Here is a 19,319-nt window from a genome sequence, read left to right as displayed (position 1 = left end):
AGTCCACTTTTTTTTTTTTATCTTTCAGGAATATTAGGTTTCAAAAATATATTTTTTGTACATATCAGGTTATGTTTATACCTAAGAATTGTATGATTAGATTTTGGCAATTGGCATGGGGTCGTCACTTCCTTTATAATGTCTAAACAATTTTTTCTTATATATAAAGACTAGAGACGATTGAATATTAAATTTAAAAACTGATTCTTTAGTAAATTCCTTTTTTCTTTTTAGTTTTCCAGATATATACTTAACATTATCTGCAAATAGAGGTAGTTTTACTTTCTTTCCAGTTCTTATGGCTTATGCCTGATTGATTTCTGTTGCTCAACTGATGACTATTACCAATAGCACAGTGCTCAATAGTAGTGGAGATTGTGATCATCCTCATCTTACTTCTGACTTTCTCATTTAAGCATCAAGTGATTCTATTAAGTAAAGATTCCAACTTTTGTAATGATATCTCTATCCCTATTATCTTTATCTCTATCCCTTTATCTAGACCTAAACCTATATATATATACCTAGACCTAGACCTAGGCCTAGACAGACCTAGACAGTTGACCCTTGAACAAAGTAGAAGGATTAGGGGCACTGACCCTCTATGAAGTAAAAACTCTGAGTATAATGTATAGTCAGCCCTCTGTATTCACAGTTCCTTTATATTCGAGGATCTAACCAACCAAGATCCTGTAGTACTATGGTGTTTACTATTGGAAAAAGAATCCACGTATAAGTGGACCTGGGCAATTCAAACCTGTGTTGTTCAAGGGTCAACTGAATATATCTCCATAAATTCCCATTCTGTTGGTTAATATTTAACATGAATAGTATTGATTATTGCCAGATGCTTTTTCTGCATGTATGGAGATGATCATATTATTCTCTTAGCCCTATTACACTGATGGAGCATATTAATGGATTTCCTAATTACATTACATTTCTGAACAAACCCTCATTTAGTCATGGTGTGTTGTTTAAAAGGACTGTTGAGTTTTGTTTACCACGACTATTGAAGATTTCTTCACATCCATATTCACAAGTGTTGTTATCTCTCTCTCTCTTTCTCTTCTGTTACTTGTTACTGCATAAAGCCATTATATAATACTGTGTCTCTCACTGAAGGCCATCCTGTAGTCTAGGCTCTACAGGTAATTGCATTTTTAGTACCACTCTTTATTTCAGTATCTCCCCAGTCACTGTGGTTTTCTAAATCTTATTTTCTGGTAGATTTCTAAGGAAGGGCTTATGTGATAATATTCTCTGACCCCTCAGATTCACAAACCATTTTGTCTGGAACTTTTGTATATAAAGATCAGTTTACCTGGTTTCAAAACCCTTGGTTCACATTTTCTTTCTTTGAATATCTTAAATATGTTACTTAATTGTCTCCTAGTATAAAACATGGTTGATGAAAGTGACACGATCTTTTTGCCTACTGGCCAAAGGACATTTTTTTTCAAGTTCAGTAGTTTAACTAGAATATGTTACGGGGTTGTCCATTCTGGGTTGACTTTCTCCTGTGTAACATTATCATACATAATTTCAAATCTTTTGGTTCATGTTATTTTAGAACATTTTCTTAAATTATTTAGTGTTTGTTTTGTTCCACTGCCTAGGTTTCTTATTTGGGAAAACTATTATAAATATGTTGAATCAGCTTTTCCTATTTCTATATTTATTACTAGTTTTCTTGAACTCTTTTTTTTTTTTCTTTCTTTTTCTTTTTTGGTCATACTGCATGGCATGCAGGATCTTAGTTCCCAGACCAGGGATCAGATCTGAGCCCCCTGATCAGATCTGAGCCCCCCTGCAGTGGAAGCTCAGAGTCCCAACCACTGGACCACCAGGGAATTCTTCTTCTTGAACTCTTTTTATCTCTTTCCTTATTTCTTGATTTATCCACATCCCTCCTTTTCATCTGATATTTCTCCTAAAGATTCCCTTTAGGAGATTCATTCAGTCTTCATTTCTGAAATGATTTTTCTTGCTACATATCTTTTCAAATATTTCTCTTCTTGAAACATATTATTAGAGTTTTTCGAATTCTGACATATGATGTTCTTTGATAGCTTCAGTTTTTTTCTTAATTTCCTTTAGTGTGTTCTGGAATATTAGGTTACTCTTTTTATGTGTTTACTGGGTATTGTTTTTGTTTGCTTGTTCGGTTTTTGGGTTTTGGGTTTTTTTCTGCTTGCAGATAGTGATGCTATTCCAATCCTTATTCTCTTTTTTTACATATTACATTTATATAGGATTGGGCCACAATCCTCTTTTGTTGCCCATTTTTAATTCAAATAAGTTTTTCTTTGCTCTTAGAGACAGGGTTGGGCTAAAATAACTTTTCTAGCTACATTGCTCTAGTACTCCCTCTTCTGTTGTTTTTACAGAGTGATTTAAAAAATGGCCTCATATTTTTGAGATCTACTTCCACCCTTTGCTCATTTTTATCTAGACTTTTTCTTTTGCCCTGATTGTTCTTGGCCTGCTCAATTTGGATTCTATTTCCAGAAGTTGCTCTTCATTGAGGGGCTTTGTTCCTTGATTTAGAGCCTGCAGAACCCATTCCCTCCTGGTTTTGTATACTATTTTCAGAGTGGTTGTTTTTTTTCCAGTGAGGACCGGATAAAGATTTGGGGTTGTGCTTGTTCTCAGAGCTCCATTGCTTTCCCTCAATACAGTAAGTCCCCCAAATAAAAACCTTCAAGTTGCGAACTTTCAAAGATGTGAATGTGCGTTCAGAATGCAATCCAGTTCTACCGTGTCATCTATGACAAGAAGAAAAGAGCTGCTACCCAGACATCACTGGATGGTTTTTTCAAGAGGGTAGATAGAATTGAATCCAGCAAGGAACCAGATCCTGTGCCATCAACGTCAGGTGGGAGTGAAATTGCAGCTTGCCCTCCATCTCCTATTGCTGACGATCCTTCAGCTCTACCATCTCCCACCTCCTCTCCCTCCTCCAGTCAGTAACTCTTCTTGCCTGTTCACTCGATGCCAGCCCCTGTATGCCAGCTGTTGTACTGTACTACTGTACGTTTCAAGGTCCTGTACTGTAAGATTAAAAATGTTTTCTTTATTTTTTTGTGTTTGTTTTTTATGTATTGTTTGTGTGAAAAGTGTGATAAAACTATTACAGTACTATATAGCCAATTGTGTTAGTTGGGTACCTAGGCTAACTTTGTTGGACTTATGAACAAATTGGACTTATGAACGTGCTCTTGGAACAGAACTCGTTCATACGTAGGGGACTTACTATAATCTTTTTCATGGAAACTGATATTGTATGGGCCTTATAACTACTGATGATTTTGTTCACTCACCATGTTGCCTAATTATACTGTAGATGTTGTCTGTGTTTTTTGGTTTTGTTATCCTAGTATCTTTTTCTGGTTTTGTAAAGCAGGAGTTTAAAAACTATTCCATCATGTATTCCCAGACTCTACCTTCATAGTTTTACCTACAGACTTTTCGAATAACACTATCCCCTTGTGTCAGGGGCTGCTTTATTTGGTGGTTTATTGCAGGAAGTAGAACAAAGAGTAAAGTTAGGACAGAGTGAGTCAGGGGGAAAGCAGTTTGTTGAAATAATCTTTTAAAAAATCAGGACAAAAAGATGCAAATATTTCTACAGTGGTGAGCAGGCACAGGAACTAAAGGAGGGTTAAGTACTGAGGTCTTCAGATTTTGTTGCCTTTTTTTGTTTTGTTTTGTTTTGTTTTTTAGGTAGCCAGGGAAAGTTTGAGGATAAAGTGGTGGTAAGTGAGATTAAGCAGGTATTGTTTATTCCCAGTGCATTCTGCACGTTCATGGGACTGCTAGCAGCACTTGATTCGCCTTTGTTTCTGAGTGGTGTGGAAGAGTTTTTACAGCAGACTTCAGTGCCACATGGGCAACCTCTGAATAGGCCTTGACAAAGGAAGATGGCTCCTTGTGTATAGTTGGGTAAGGGGAAGATTTTTGATTTTATTTTTTTCAATCTTGGCAATCTGAGATTTGAAAGGTATTGCAACCTCTTCATTAGAGGAGTAGATGAATTCGTTTGTCAGTTCCCTTCCATTTAATAATAGCGGTACAAGAATGGCCTTTAAAAGCTTTTCTCCAGAAAAGTTACTTTGTAATAATCTCTAACTCTTCATCTTTCTAACCATGGATATATGTGCATTACTCCCCTCTGCTACATGAACTTAGACCTCTCTTAGTCTTGTAGACTAATAATAACTATGTAAGATCACTTATTTTTTTAAAGCCCATTTCTAACAGTTAACAGGAACTCTTATCAGAGAAAAATATCATGATGGGTTGCAATTTCCATCCCCCATATATATGGTCTCACTCAGAGGCACTACTTAGAGTGGTTTCCTTAGGGACATTTTAACATCAAATGGCCATTGGAAAAGAAATCAGTTGATCATGTCTGCTATATTCAGAAAGCGTGTTACAAATGAGTGACAGTGTACAAATTAACTTAAAATTAACAGTCTTAGGTGTATCTACACTTGGTTAAAGACAATTAAGAGTGTTGGACTGTAGCAAGAATAACTTTTGATCAGAACTTGTAACTGTGAGCTTTTTTAATGAGTGAACTCCTAGAATTATGCAAACATATAGAAGAAAAATCATGTAATTCTGTGAACTTGAAAATGGTGCTTAAAAGATTATAAACGTATCTTGACTTTTCATGTTAGAAAGGGTCCCGGTTGGCATACCCCTGACCCCAGTGCTAGCTCCAGTGTAAATTGGAAGGGGGAAAATATATTCAATATTATAGAACAATAGGATAGCTTAAAAATTTGAATAATTCTATAACATGATAAGATTATATTTATATAATACATTTTGATACCTAAAAGGCAAACCGATCAAAGATTTAAGAATGTCATTTTCTTGTTAATTAAAATACACAACATTGGTACTGGAGAACAAGGCTAACCCAGTTTTAGAACATGGAAACAGTTGTTACATTCTAGGAGATATTATTTGATCTTAGGTGTATACAAATCTGCACATATATTCTTGACACTAACAACCAAAATAGCGTTTTATGGATTTCAGGTGAGATCGAGTGCGTTCAGGGTGGTATGGCTGTAGACATATTTTATGGATTTCAGAAAGACCAACAACTAAAAAAAAAAAACTAAATGAAATTTGAACTTATTCTAACTCAGATTTCTTAATAATTTAAAACTAAGTGGTCAAAGTGCACATATATTAAAAAATGATTCCATGAGCAGTTTCAATGAAATTAGATATTCCCTCTGCTTCCACATATTTAGCACTGCCTTGAATTAATTAAAAGTACTGTGATTCCAAGTAACTATTAATTTACTGAGTAAATTGAACAAATCAAATTAAATAAATGGACAAATTAAGTTAGTAACAGAACAACTTGCTGATTGCTAGATCACTCTATTTTTGATGGCCACTTCCTTTTTCTTTGATCTACAACAGTTTCATTTTTGTATCATATATACTCCTTATTTTATTGTTTCCATCTTTCATTAACAAAGTGCTGTTTTTAAATGTAGAAATGATCTTATCTTCTTGGCAAATAGCTTGAATTTTTTGTGTTCTTTTTCAGGGCCCCAGTGGAAACTTGACAGTCACTTTCAGACGCGGTCAGCTGCATTCATATTTAGCCATAATTCACACAGAAGAAGGTGAGGAAGTTAATATCATTAACACAGGTTAGAGGTAAAATGGTAATAGGAAAATTTTTAAAATAGCACTTTTAAGTGGACATATGACACATCTCCCACATTATGTTTAGGAACTCTGGCAGAGTTCCAGAAATGTCACACTTTCCTCAAATATTTTATATGCACTGTCTATAAATTCATCTGTTAGGGGCTGAATTGTGTGCCCCCTCCCCAAATTCATATGTTGAAACCCTAACCCCCAGTACCTCTGTATGTAACTGCATTTGGAGATAAGGTTTTTCAAAAGGTAATTAAGTTAAAATGCAGTCTTTAGGGTAGGCCCTAATCCAATATGACACGTATTCTTTTACTAAGAGGAAATTTGGACAAAGACAGAGGGACAGCCCAGTGAGAAGAAGGCCATCTGCAAGCCAAGGAAAAAGGCCTCAGAGGAAACCAAACTGCTGACACCTTGATCTTGGACTTCCAGCTTCCAGAACTGTAAGAAAATACATTTCTGTTGTTTAAACCCCCCAGTCTCTAGTATTTTGTTATATCAGCCTGGGCAGGTGAGGACACCATCCTTATAGCAGAGAGTCTTTTTTTGGTTTTCTGCTCTATGATCATTCAACTTCCAAGAGGCTTTACTATATTGGTCGAAGCTGCAATATATGTACTCATCTACTTGTATTCTTGGTGTTATTTGTAGCCCTTTATCAAGTGATTTATCTTGGCTCTTTTAGAGGAATCAGTGTTACGTCCTGCTGCAGTGATGCAAAGCCACCTCCATTTTCTTTGGATGAATTCTCCTTTTCTTAGGTGCACTCCACATTGTTGCCATAACTGGGCATCTGTAAGTACAAATGAGGGCCTGCTGTGCTGCAAGTTACTCTTTGCTCAGTATTATTTTAATGTTGGACATTGTTTTAAAGGCATGACTAAGGCATACAAATAAGAGATAATACATGCAATAAATGTGAAGTACCTAACAAGTTTAGCACAGAGTAAGCATTCAGTATATTTTGGTTATTATTATTTTTTTATTATTACTATATCTTCCAAGCCAGTTACCTTTAAACTTCCTTAAACTGATTGAAGTTTAATACTTTGAGTTTTTCATACCTCAAGATGTTTTTGAGCATTGGAGCCTATTCCCAGAGTATCAAAAGGTACGACCTATTGCAGAATGATCATTTGAAGATAAACTGAACACAATTTACATTCCCTGTTACCAAGCATGGTTATGCTTCAAACACAGATTTAAAATTGCCACTTAGGAACATATTTCCTTAGTTTGTGCCAATAGTTTTCCCATTATTTTTCAATCTGTGCCATAATTTGTTTTATAGTTGAAGTTTTTCTATGTTTACTACTCATAGTTTCAGATAACTGACCAGGAACAAACACATTTTACCATGACTGGATTAACTACCCTGCCCTTCCATTTTTTAATATGCCTTACTTCAAATGACCATATCTGACTAGAAAAATTGCCAGATTTGCAATAGTTTCTCCATTTGAGTAATGTTTGTTTTGGCAATAATCTGCAATAATAGCAGGATAGAAATCAGTCCGTCTTGTTGGCAGGTTGAGTACTCATAGAGTATTTGCCCAACTCGTTGCATCCAAATCTGTATGGTTGACTAAAGCCAAAAAACCAGCCAACACAACCCTCCCCCAAATAAAAACAGTAACAAGATAGACACTTAAAAATTCATGTTGCAGGAGCCCTCTCACATGAGGTCCTGTCAAAAATAACAGCAGTTCTAACTTCCTTGTCAGACTCCTACAGAACCCTGGAGGTCTAAGGAAAAGAATTTGGAAACTACTGGTCTAGGTTATCTAAAAGTTGTGTGTTTTGTTGTTCAAGATGAGATTTCTTGCAATGAGCCTCTCTCAAGAATTAAACATATTTTCCAAACCACCAAGTGTAGTACTCTTTCCAAAAATGAATCTTGAAACAGCCTGCCAGAGCTCAGCAGTAGGGGTATATGGACCACCAAGAAGGATATGCAGTGTATAGAACCAGCAGAAACTGTGCATCATAAAGGGAAAGGTTTGGTGTTAAACGCTTCTAATTTCAGTTCTACCTAAGGTCACCCATATGCACAAGAGTCAACAGAAGTTTGTCTACCTGAGTTTCTGACTATATTATTTGCATGCTTTTTATTAGTTGGGTTCAGTCTCTTAAGGGAGGGATTTGTTTAGTAAGTTTCTATCATTTGGGTGGCAGGTAAAGTATTGAGAAGATGACTGATGTGTCAAGGATTAAGAAACAAGCCATTGGCTAGGAAATTATGTTTCTGATTGATTTACTCTGAAATAACCTTGAACCATTTCACTTGTGCGTGTTTGGGTCAAGCACAGCTAGTGCCTCAAATGTGAGTGACGAGGTCTTTTCTCATTCACTGGACCTGTTGTCCAGGAGATCAAGTCAGAAGAGAGTTAACAGGTGAAACTATGGCAGGGATAGAATAGGAGGTGCAATTTTTCATATCTGGTATGTAAATTAGCCCTATCAAGAGACATTAAAAATGTTCACAATACCAGTGCTAATATTCATTTATCACAAATTATTTAAAATGTAATTGACGCTAACACATGGTACTGTTTTTCCTTAGACAATGAGAAACATAAAATTCTCATGTGATAAGATCCAAAGTGTGAGTCCTACTAGAATTGAAGACCAGGTAGGCTGGTTTACCATGGAGAGAGGAAACACACAAAGCCATATATTCCAAATCCTTTAACACCGAAAAATGATGGAGATGTTTCATGTGCATCTTGTGTGAACAAGAAGATTCGTGGGCCTATGGGACCTACTAAAAATTAACGTCCCTTCCCAAGTTTGCCAGAGTACCGTACTTCTTACTTATCTAAAATGACCCAAATGACCACAGCTAGTGTCATTTCTCTGCATTTAACCACAAATGTGGGAATACTGTCTCCCTGTGTGCTGTTAAAATGTACATGTAACTTATGAGAAAAGGAAAGACTCTGGGGGACATTCCTAATATTTTTATTCCCATAGTCATATGAATTCAATCCAGCTTGGAAGCTCCAGATACCCTGTGAGAGGCTGAGATTGGCAGAGTTCAGTGGTGGATGAGAACAGAGGAGGGCTAATAGCAGCAGCTCCTGAGAGGGGTAGAGGCAGATTTCAGTAAGTCAGGGCCTTCACAGTGGACCATAAGACTCTCCACGGCCAAGGCCCTGACTTACTCACTTTTGTATCCTTAAGGCCCTAAATTTAATAAATATACAGTGAATAAATGAACAACTGATAAATAGACTATTGTGGGAAGTGGTTACTAATGCCGGGAGAGAGAAAATAGGATGAAAAACAAGAATAAGGCAATGAGGTGTACACTTAGCTTACCTTGGCCCTAAGTATTCAGAAGGAAACCAGGACCCAGAAGAAACTGCTGAGTCAGTTGTGGTTTTTCTATGGAGCCAAAATCACCCCACAGCTGAGGAGCAAAGAGAAGTGGGAAATTATGGCCAAAGGAGAAAGTGTCCACAGAGGCACTTTCTTCTGGACAAGAGGACCCTATCTTTACTTCTGTACAGTGTTGCTTTTATTTATTTACTCCCTAATGATGTTATGCAAAAGGCATAAAAAATCTATTTTTCCAAGTAGAATATGAAGCTTGTATCTTCATATTTATGAAAACACACATGAGAAAACACATGTGGGATTAAAACAGTAATCCAAAGGATTATGTTTATTTGCAGTTAGCTGATTTTGTGTGTGCATACCTACTTGTCCGCATGTGGGTTATGTCTGTCTGTTTCTGTCTTCTATACAATGTTACAGAGAGCATTTGGACCATGAATGAAATTAGTTTTTAATCTTCTTTTTAGCCTAAGGTGTAGTTGTGTATGTTTTAGCATTTGATTCCACAGCGTGATTTTGTTTTATATAAAAGGGACAATGTTTGTGAAAGTAATTTTCATGTGAACTTTGATTTTTAACCATATTTGTAAAGTTTGCTTTTGGAACTTGTAGGGTCCTGTGTAAACCTCTGAGATAACCTCTTTATCCTGATATCTAGAGCTGAAGGGTTTCTTGAGAGTACATGTGCTGAATTGTACACTATTTCTTTTTAGCATATGACAGGAGTTGGGTTCTGAGTATGTGGTATCTTATTTTGGTTGGTGGTAAAGAAAGAGGGAACCAACAGAAACAGGCAAAGTATCTTCAGATTTTCTGTTGATTCATTGGAGTTGGTTCTTCAGCAGCTGGTGGATTCCCACACTCTTCAAGTGGAGGGAGAGTGATTTCTTGCTTACATATTTAGCTCTCTTTTCCTTTTGCCCTAAAATACTCTTGAAAAATATCCAAACCAGTAGGATCCTAACTTAATTTTCTCCATTTCTCTCATGTTTTCTGTTTGGCAAATCACAATGAAGGCAAAAGATACACCTTTGTGTAAAGTCTAAGCATTGAATCCCAAGTACTTATCTGTAGAGTGTAAGTTAGTTTCCTTGCCCTCCACTAGTGCCTGGAATGCTTACAAATCCTTACAAATCCATTCCTGGGCATATTTTTAAAAATTGAAAAAAAAATTTTTTTTTAACGTGAAAATCTCTACCCTGAGGAAGCACAAGGCAATCCAAAGATAAGAAAACATGCCTGAGGGTTCCTCAAGTTTTAATCACCTCTTGCTTGTGCATTCAAAAAGAAAAAAAGTCATTCAGAAAATGAAGAATTCCTGGCAGACAGAACAGGGCAGAGAAATATGCAAAGCTGGTGCAGCCCGCGGGAACCCAACTACAAGTTCACACTTTAGACCTTCTCAGCCCTTTTGGTGGAAAAGAAAGGAGTCACTAACGTTCTCCCCTAGCAACTGTTGACTGTGCACCGCCGTCCGCGCTGGTGTGCGCCAGGATCAGGTGCGAAAGCTGAGGAACCCAGGTCTGAAGATCCTAGAGCGTGTTTAGAAAGAACAGCCTGCTCCCCTAGCTGTTAGCCATCAAGTTGTGCCGCACGGCCTCGATTTCTCTGTGCACAGATGTTAGCGCACCAGAGAAGGAGAAATGCAACAAATTCCGAAGCCCTTGGGTTGCCTTGGAAGCCTTGGCTCTCTACTGCCGCTGAACATCTCCAGTCCCAGAGACTGCCTGGGACAGCTCTCATCTCTGTCTCCGGGAACGCTTCCTCGCCTTGCCCAGCGGCTGCCACTGGCGCCCCCAAGCGCCGCAGACCCGCGCGCTCCAGGCCTTCGCTGAGCCTCTTTCCCACAGAAGCGAACCGGACCCGGGGAGCCTCGGGTCTCGCAGGAAAGGCTTCGCATGTAATTCCCAGAGGCTAAGGGGCAGAAAGCAGAACCTCCAAGACTCCCTTGCCGCCCCGTTCATTCCTGTCTGGGATTTCCTCTTTGCAAAGGGGCGAGTTGCCTGGGACGGTAAAGGTGCCCGGTAGAGCTGTGAGACTCAAAGCTCGGAAGGTACTCAGGGGGCCCCCATTGCTCCCATCTCCTCAGAGAAGTAAGCAAACGCTGCTTGTGTGGTGGGGAGGGGGACTGGAGTGTGAAGAGGGGGAGACCAGAACGTCCTACACGCCTCTCAGAGGGAGAATAGGAGCATCTTTCCCTCTTCTCTGGTACTCTTCTTCCCAGAGCCCCATTTGGGTCCGTTGGGCACTCCCTGGCGCACCAGTACAGCGCCAGTCTCACACATCCACTGGGAGGCACAGGCTAAAACCCAACCTGAGCATACACAGACCATTAACGCCCAGATGCTCACTTCTTTCAGTCTTCTGTAGGGCTTTCCCAGTGCTCCTCCAGGAGTCAGGGGCTGGAGGTGGGTTGGGGAGGGGTGCTGGCGGTCCCGAAGCGAGGTGGCAGCTCGCCCCTCTCCACGTCCACATTTGCCATCCGTTTGTTTGCAAGGGTTCTTCCATCCTCTGGAGTGGCTGGTTGTCAGGAATAATCAGAACCCCGCCTGTTCCTCTGGGGGTGAATCCCATTTCCTCAGCCGCTGTACGGTGCAAGGGCAGTGGGAGGGGGCGAGGGAGAAGCAGAAGGGGAAGCCTCAGAAGGAGCAGCCGCAGGGAAAAGAGAAGAGGGGGGCGGGAACGCGGGGGGCGATAGATACGTTTTCACTCTTTGTCACTATTGAATTGGGGGCGGAGGAAAAAAAAAACCCATTGTGGGAAGCTATAAAAAGCAAAGTGGGCGGCGATGAGAGAGCAGACGCAGAGAGGGAGACCTCGTGGAGCGCAAGACAGCTCCCAGGGCATCGCAGCGTCCCTGGCAGCGCTTGGCTGCTGCAGGGCTGTGAGCCGGAGAACAACGCTTCGGGGCGCCTGTGCGTGCGTGCGCGCGCGTGCGGGACCTTGGCTGGCCTCAGACCTCAGGGGTCTTGTCTGGGGGCGGTTCCTGATCCCCCATATAGTGCCCGCTAACTTTTAAAAGGAGGACTTATGTCCTGCAAAGGTTGAGACATAAGGGGTAGGGAAGGAAAAGGAGAGAAAACGCAACTGAGGCCGAAGGAGAAGGAACTGATGTGGACCTCCTGAGCAGTTGGGAGGAGGACTGGACCGCGGAGAACCGGGCGGGACCTCGGAGGTGCGGGGCAAGGAGCAACGGAAGCGGTGCGGGCCGTGGCGCTGGGTCTTCTTGCACCTCGGGTCACGCCTCCTTGGCAAGAAGGCGCCTCGCCTTTGATTGCTTCCAGTTACTGCAGAACTTCCTGCCCTGGCGGAGAAGCAGGTCTTGCTTGGGTCGCGCTCCCTCCCGGTCTGAGGCGTGAGACTGAGTTCACACGGTGCTGGGCCCCCAAAGCCAAGTGGGGTTGGGGGAAACAGAGTCTGCGAGTCCCGGCGCCCCGAGCGTAGGGCCCCGTGTTGGGCTCCTCCCTCCCTCTGTATCCGCACCCTTGCGGGCTTTGCCCCTCCCTGGGGACCCCTCGCCAGGAGATGGCCACGCTGATGCGGGGCAAGGACTCCTCCCGCTGCCTGCTCCTACTGGCCGCGGTGCTGATGGTGGAGAGCTCACAGTTCGGCAGCTCGCGGGCCAAACTCAACTCCATCAAGTCCTCTCTGGGCGGGGAGACGCCAGCCCAGGCCGCCAATCGATCTGCGGGCACATACCAAGGACTGGCTTTCGGCGGCAGTAAGAAGGGCAAAAACCTGGGGCAGGTAGGAAAATACCCCCAATGCACTCTTCAGCCAGGAGAGGTAGGGACCGGCACTCTCGGACACTTCATTTGCCTTTGCCCCCGAGGGCGCCCCCAGGTGTGGCGCGCGAGACGGCTGGGGAGGGGTTCGCAGATGCACGTCTGCACTGGCGGGGGTGGCTGGGTGGCTGCGAGTGCTGGAGGGTGTGGAGCGGGCGGGATGGGGTACTTTCTCATCTTTGCTTTGGGATATGATGGGCATGTGCGGAGATCTAGTGCGTACAGATGGGGGAAAGGGCCGGAATGGTCCTTCTCCACATTTAACACGGTGGATGTCGAGGATGATGTTAATAGCTAACACACAGCAACTACTATGTGTCAGGTACTGTTCTAAGCGTTTTACATATGTTTAATCTTCACAACCCTATGAGGTGGGCGCTGTTACTATCGCTATCCGGCAAATAAACAAACTTAGGCACCGAGTAGAAGCTCTTTGCCCACGGCACACAGTTAGTGTAAGTGGCAGAGCGGGATTTGAACCCGGACAGTCTGAGTCCAGTTTCTGGGCTCTTAACTGTTTCATTTCACAATCCAAAGAGGGAATTTACCGTTTTTCAGGTTCTCCTTCCTTCCCAGCCACTTTCTCATTTCCGTGAAGTAAGGTCACATACAGAAAGCTTCAGTAAACGTGCATTTCTCACTCCTGGATATAAATCATCCCGGAGGAAACAAAATAACGAAGCGACAATGGCAGTATCATAGTTACGGAGGACCAGGGTGCCTGGGACGTAGCAAGGAAAACTCCCGAGGTTTATTTTCCAGAGGGAACTTTCCGCGAGCATCTTTGTTTCTCTGTCACACAGACAGATAGATTGACAGTCACGCAAACAGTTACACAAACAGACACAGAGAGACAGGAGTGCGCACACCCTGCGCCCGTTGTGGCCAGCACGCAGCGGCCAGGAGAGGGGGCCCTGCGGGCACTGGGAACCACTACAGCTCCCCCTTCCACTCCTTTTTTGCGAAGCCAAAACCGAAAGCCAGTTTGCCAAGCAGCACGGGCACATCCACAGCACAACTGTCAACCCGTAAAGGCGGCTCATTGCCCCACAGATTCTGGGTTTCCTTGTTTTATGAGAGGCTCCTGCTGCAGCTGCTGTGCGCGTCCTCCGCTGCCCCTGCCCCCAGCGCAGGCGGCAGAGCGAAGGTTGACAACCAAGGCCGTCCTGGATGGACAGCGAGGGAAGATTCTGCTCCGCTTGGCCCCCTAGTGCCCTCTCACGGGGAAAGTTTTGCTCGTTTTGCAGTTCCAGAATGCTTCCTAGGCTTTGAAATGTCAAACATTTCAGCTATCCTCTCAAAGGAATACAAAGCCTGCAACCACAGTAATTTTTTTTTTAAGTCTCAAGGGAAATAAACTATACATCTGCATACACACTACATGCATACATGTCCTGTGCATATTCTCACACATGTGTACATACCTCCATCCACACTTACAAGACCACTCTCATTCCATTTTCCTCTTCCTTGGGAAACACCCTGCCATTTTCAATAGGAATGGACTTCTCTTAGAAGTCCATAATGTCATGGGTCAAAGACTAGAAAGGATGCTCTCAGTCCAAATCATCAGATTTTTTTCTAATGCTACTGACTTCAAATTCCACCTTATCAGTTGCTGAAAAGAGCTGGGTTTAGTTTAGCAAAGAACAGAGGGATGGACCCAATAATCTTTGAGGTTCCTTTTGATTCGAATCCATGTACATTCTGTGAGTTTCTGCAAAGGGCTTTCTGTTTCCGTCACCATTGGGCCCTAACACCTGCTGTTCCTCAGTCAAATTACCAGTTATGTCAGCACTGCCACTAGCCATAGGGTTACATGGGTTAGACTGTGGGATGCATCCCAGAACCTGGCTTATCCTTTATGTTTTGGTAGCATATCAGTATATAAATATGTATAAAATATGTGTGCTTATTTTTCTATCTCTCCAAATATCTGCTCCTTAAAGAGGTTGTGACTCTGTTTTGCATGTCTTCAAATTGAAGATTGATTTATTTTATAAATGAGTTGAATTTTTCTTTTTTTTTTTTTTCTTTTTTGAGTTGGATGTCTTGTATGCTTTCCATAACTTAGTGGTCCTATGGAATATATTTCATTATATTTACTTAACTATAATACAGGATCCTTAGAATTTGACATTGGGTTTGTGAGAAAATTACAACTTATTAGAGACAATGGTAACATAGAATTGAAACATTAAGTTGACTCACAGTAAGATAGCTGTAAAATAAAAGGATTATCTTTTGTACATTCTGGCTTCTCACTTGTTTATTGGGTGACCTAAAATGTGTACTGTTATGAAGGAAGAAATAGAAAAAAATCTTTCCTCTTTGAAGTAGAAAGAGGAATTCTTTGAATATTTATGGGTCTCTTTATCTTCTTTCTTCCACTAGTTATGTGGTTACCAAAATTCTTAGTACTCTTATTTTCAATAATGGAATGGAAATTAGAAAGACTATTCAAAACGGAAGATGCCACATCCTTTCATGGAGAAAAACTTTAGAAGTAAAATGTAGCTGAACTGAATTTTTATCCATCATAACATGATTGATTGAGAAAATTTGCAGTAAAATGCCAACTGATAAAACTAGCTAATTACGTAGTGTCCTCCTTAGGCCTAATAAGTCTGGTTGTCTCCCTGTCCCCAATCTTTGATTGATGATACTGAACTGTATGAATTTCAGAGGTACAGGAACCAGAGACTGTAAGATATAACTTCAAGTAGGCATGTCAGAAACTTAGTCTTTGGTCTCCTTTTCCTTAAGTGAAAATTGAATAATGGTCTATTTTTCCTGATTTACTTTCAGAATAGAGAATTAAAATAAAAATTTTATTGCTATTGCAGAAGAAATTACTGAAGAAATTTAATAATTCATTAATCTACAAAAGTGAAAATGAGACTAAATTGGCGCCAGGGTTTTCTTGATTCACCGTAGCTGATTTCATATGAAGAAAACATTCTAATTAGTAGGAATTCTACTTGTCCTGTCAGCAAGGTGAATCATTTGTAAATCACTTCTGGAGGAGTAGCCTTTGAATTTCAGGAAAGATTTAGAGGGCACTCAAAGAAAATGAACTGTTCTCCAGGGGTGTTAAAATTCTCATTCTTAGGTTTGCTTTCAAAGACGCAGTTATGAGTTATGATTGGAAACTGACATAGAAAATTGAATTCATTCAGGTGAATCGATACAGAAGTAGCAAAAATTATTTTGCAGAATTATTCACATTGTTTTAATTTGACTTTCCTTTTGCATCTATTATTAATGTGTTTTAAAAGGTAGCGTGTGTATGTATATGTATATGGGATAAATGAGATTGTAGGACTGTTACTAACATATATATCAATATTTATATTCTCAATTTCTAAAGAGACTTGCAAATTTTCTAAATCAAAAGTATTATTAGACAAAATATTCAATATCATGCGCTTAAATATATTCTGATTAAGTACACTGTTGTTCAACATCACCTCTGGAGCATGAGGTATCAATTTTTACAGGCCACCTTAAAGACAGATTTAAAAAAAATAAAGCAATTTATAAAATCAATTTACCCTTGAAATTAACAGTGATTTTTTTTTTTTTGAGAATGAAAAACTTTTTGAATGTGTTTGTAATAGCTTCTTTTAGTCTTTACTCCTTACTTTGTCTTAGACTGGCAGATTAATTTGAACACAATGCTGTATGATTTTGAAATATTTTTAAAAGTTATGACGAGAACTGTGGAAAATAATTATATTTTAAAGGTAGATAAGCTTCCTGGCATGTGTCTCTAAAACGAAGGTGAAACTGGTCATGTAAATTCAGATTCCATTATTTTCTGATATAATTTTGATGCTTGAAGGACGGTGGTTTGGATGAAGTTATGTTGTGAGAAAAGAACGCTTGAAATACATTGAAACAGAGGCTTGAGGACGTTGGTTAGAGAACACTCATATTTGTATATTGAATTTTCTTTAATAAAAATGCTGTATCTATTTGTATGCACAAACACTCATGAATATGCTCATGGAAAAAACTATATACCCTATTTTCTGTAGGTGATTTCTTCACTTTCTAAAATTATCCATGACTTTTTTTTTTTTTTAAAACCCCAGTCCAACTTTCCCCTGCTTGAGGATAAATATTTGCTATCTCCTCTGGACATCAACTGACACTAAACATAATCAGGAAAGCAAATCAGTTTTTAAATTAAATTTTTCAAAATGAAAAATATTTGAAATAATCTACACTACACTACTTCTTTTCTTCCACTGTGGATAGTAGAGAATTGATGGTTGATACAAGTGAAGGTTACCTCGTGAATAGCAAGAAAAGTATTTTAATGATGATCTAAGTAGAGGTATCCATCATTTTATTTCTGTGCTAGAGGAGAGAGAGTAAAGGACAAGGTTACTTAAACTCACTCCAGCTGTGACTTTGACCCTACCATAGTCTTCTTTAGCACTCCCCTCTGATACATATTCCTTCCCGGGATGTTTCAAATCTTACAATTTTTAAAGTAGAGAAAGCAATGTAATAGAAAGGTAACGTATATTCTGTTCTAGGAGAATACTGCCGCTTCCTCTTCTTTTCCCTGCACAATCGTTTTGTGTACATTAAAATGATCTGTTAAATTATAGTGGCCTTTATAATACTCAATATACTTACTATTTTAGACTCAGTCTCTTCTGGCTGTTCATTCTTTGGTATTGATGTAACACTGAAATGAATTACAATCTTATTTCTGTCTGTGACTCCCTGAATGCCCTTTTAAGTCGTTTTATTTCATTATACCTCTAGTCACTTGTACTCATCCATAAAAAGGAGATAAATCTGCTCCTAGTTAATTATTCAATCATTGAAAAGATTTATGCAATATTTATATTCCTCTTATTGAGTCATTTTTTAAAAAAATCTGAAGCAACCCTCAAAACAAAATTAATAATAATTAATAGATAGATTTTTGTGTTGTGTAGGATTGCTTTAAGATTACATAGAAAGATTAAATATGGAATATATAACAAAAGTTTAGTATTACTGTTTAAGGAAAGCAGAAGTTAATTTTTTTCTTTCTCTGTCCCCACTTTCTGGGAATGAGAGAATGACATATTTATCTCTGATTGTTGGGGTTTTTTTTTTAGGATAAATATAAACCATTCTCCCAAACACAGAGGTCAACTGATATAAAATATGGGAGATTTTTTTTGATAGGAACATCTGTCCACAGGAGGAAAGTCACCATCCAAATATTTTAAAGTGTGGCTTCCCAGTGAGTCTCTCATGCTAACAATTTTGGGTTATTGCCCACTTCTTTGGGTTCGAAACAAGGAAGGAAGGCCACGAATGACACCAACATCTAATCAGGGTCCTTAGGGAGAGTTCACCCCATAAATCCTTGTCTTAGTGATGGTAAATTAAATCAGAAACCTTTAAGGCAGAAGGGATTTCAATATCAGATATAAATTGCTGTATTTTAACTCAGTTTATGCAGCACTAAAAACAGAATTATTATATTCTAACTTTTATCCACAACCAATGAACCTGAATAAGAGACTATATTTGTGGGATCTTAATACTAGCTTAGATTTATCTATGTGCTTCAAATAAATGTAGAAATAAAATCAGCAAAACACAAAAGTAGTAAACATTTTAAAAAGTTACTTATCTCTCTTCCATAGTTAGATAAAAGGGACAAATTGCATCAGATATCCTTTAAAATATATTACAGCGTCTAATTTAATTGGTTGATTCTACTTATGTATTATAATTTGGCACACACAACAGCTCAAATTTAAATATTTCATTATTATGCAACATTTTAACTGTCCCAACCTGTCTAAAGCAAACAAATAAAATCAGTGAATGAATAAGTACATTAAGTGGCAAAACAAAGCATCACAATTAGGGGGAGAGACTTCTTAAAGTAGTGGATCCATCCAAATATCTCCTAAAAAATGTTAGCTCTCCATAGGATGCTTTACCATGTGGAATAATAATGTTCTTTCTTCCCAGGACTAGAAGAAAAGAGTGATTTTCAGATATTATTTCCTTAAACTGGCTTGCAAATAGTTACAGCACACATCAAATTATAGTAAGAGTTTCCATTTATTGATTATATACTCTGTGCCAGGCACTGCTGCAAATGCTTCATTTGAATTAATTTTTTAATTATCTCGGCAGCCTTTGGAGCAAGTCCTAACATCATCCTTGTTTTTATAAATGATAAAACAATAATTCTCCTGAGACACAGAGAGGTTATGCAATTTGTACAAGTCACACAGCAGTAAGTGGAGAAAGCCAGAATACGAACCCAAGCGATCTAGTGTCAGAGCCTGCATATTTAACTACCAGACCATGCTGCTACAATATGCTGCAATATACAATATGGATACAATATCCATACAGTGTGGACTTAAGAGGAAACATGGACCTTTATTTTAGTCTTCCCTATTCTATTTTCTAATGACATGGATATAACTCTACATTCATTAAAACCATAGCAAAACCCAAACCCTC

General features: G+C 39.5%; 1 protein-coding gene across 2 annotated transcripts in view; it reads left to right on the top strand.

Moving 5' to 3' along the window:
- Positions 1-10,821: 10,821 nt before the first annotated feature.
- The window catches only part of DKK2 (dickkopf WNT signaling pathway inhibitor 2), a 107,421-nt gene continuing 98,923 nt past the window's right edge, over positions 10,822-19,319 (top strand). Inside the window, exon 1 of one of the 2 annotated variants that reach the window (XM_082463009.1) lies at positions 10,822-12,822. In XM_082463009.1, the coding sequence (XP_082319135.1) occupies positions 12,562-12,822 (261 nt within the window). In that variant the 5' untranslated portion in view covers positions 10,822-12,561. The remainder of the gene's footprint in view (positions 12,823-19,319) is intronic. The other variant, XM_082463010.1, reaches the window with a different exon arrangement.

Source organism: Balaenoptera physalus (genome assembly GCF_965194825.1).
Source record: "Balaenoptera physalus genome assembly, chromosome: 5".
Lineage (NCBI taxonomy): Eukaryota > Metazoa > Chordata > Mammalia > Artiodactyla > Balaenopteridae > Balaenoptera > Balaenoptera physalus.
This window is presented reverse-complemented; position numbering and strand designations above follow the sequence as displayed.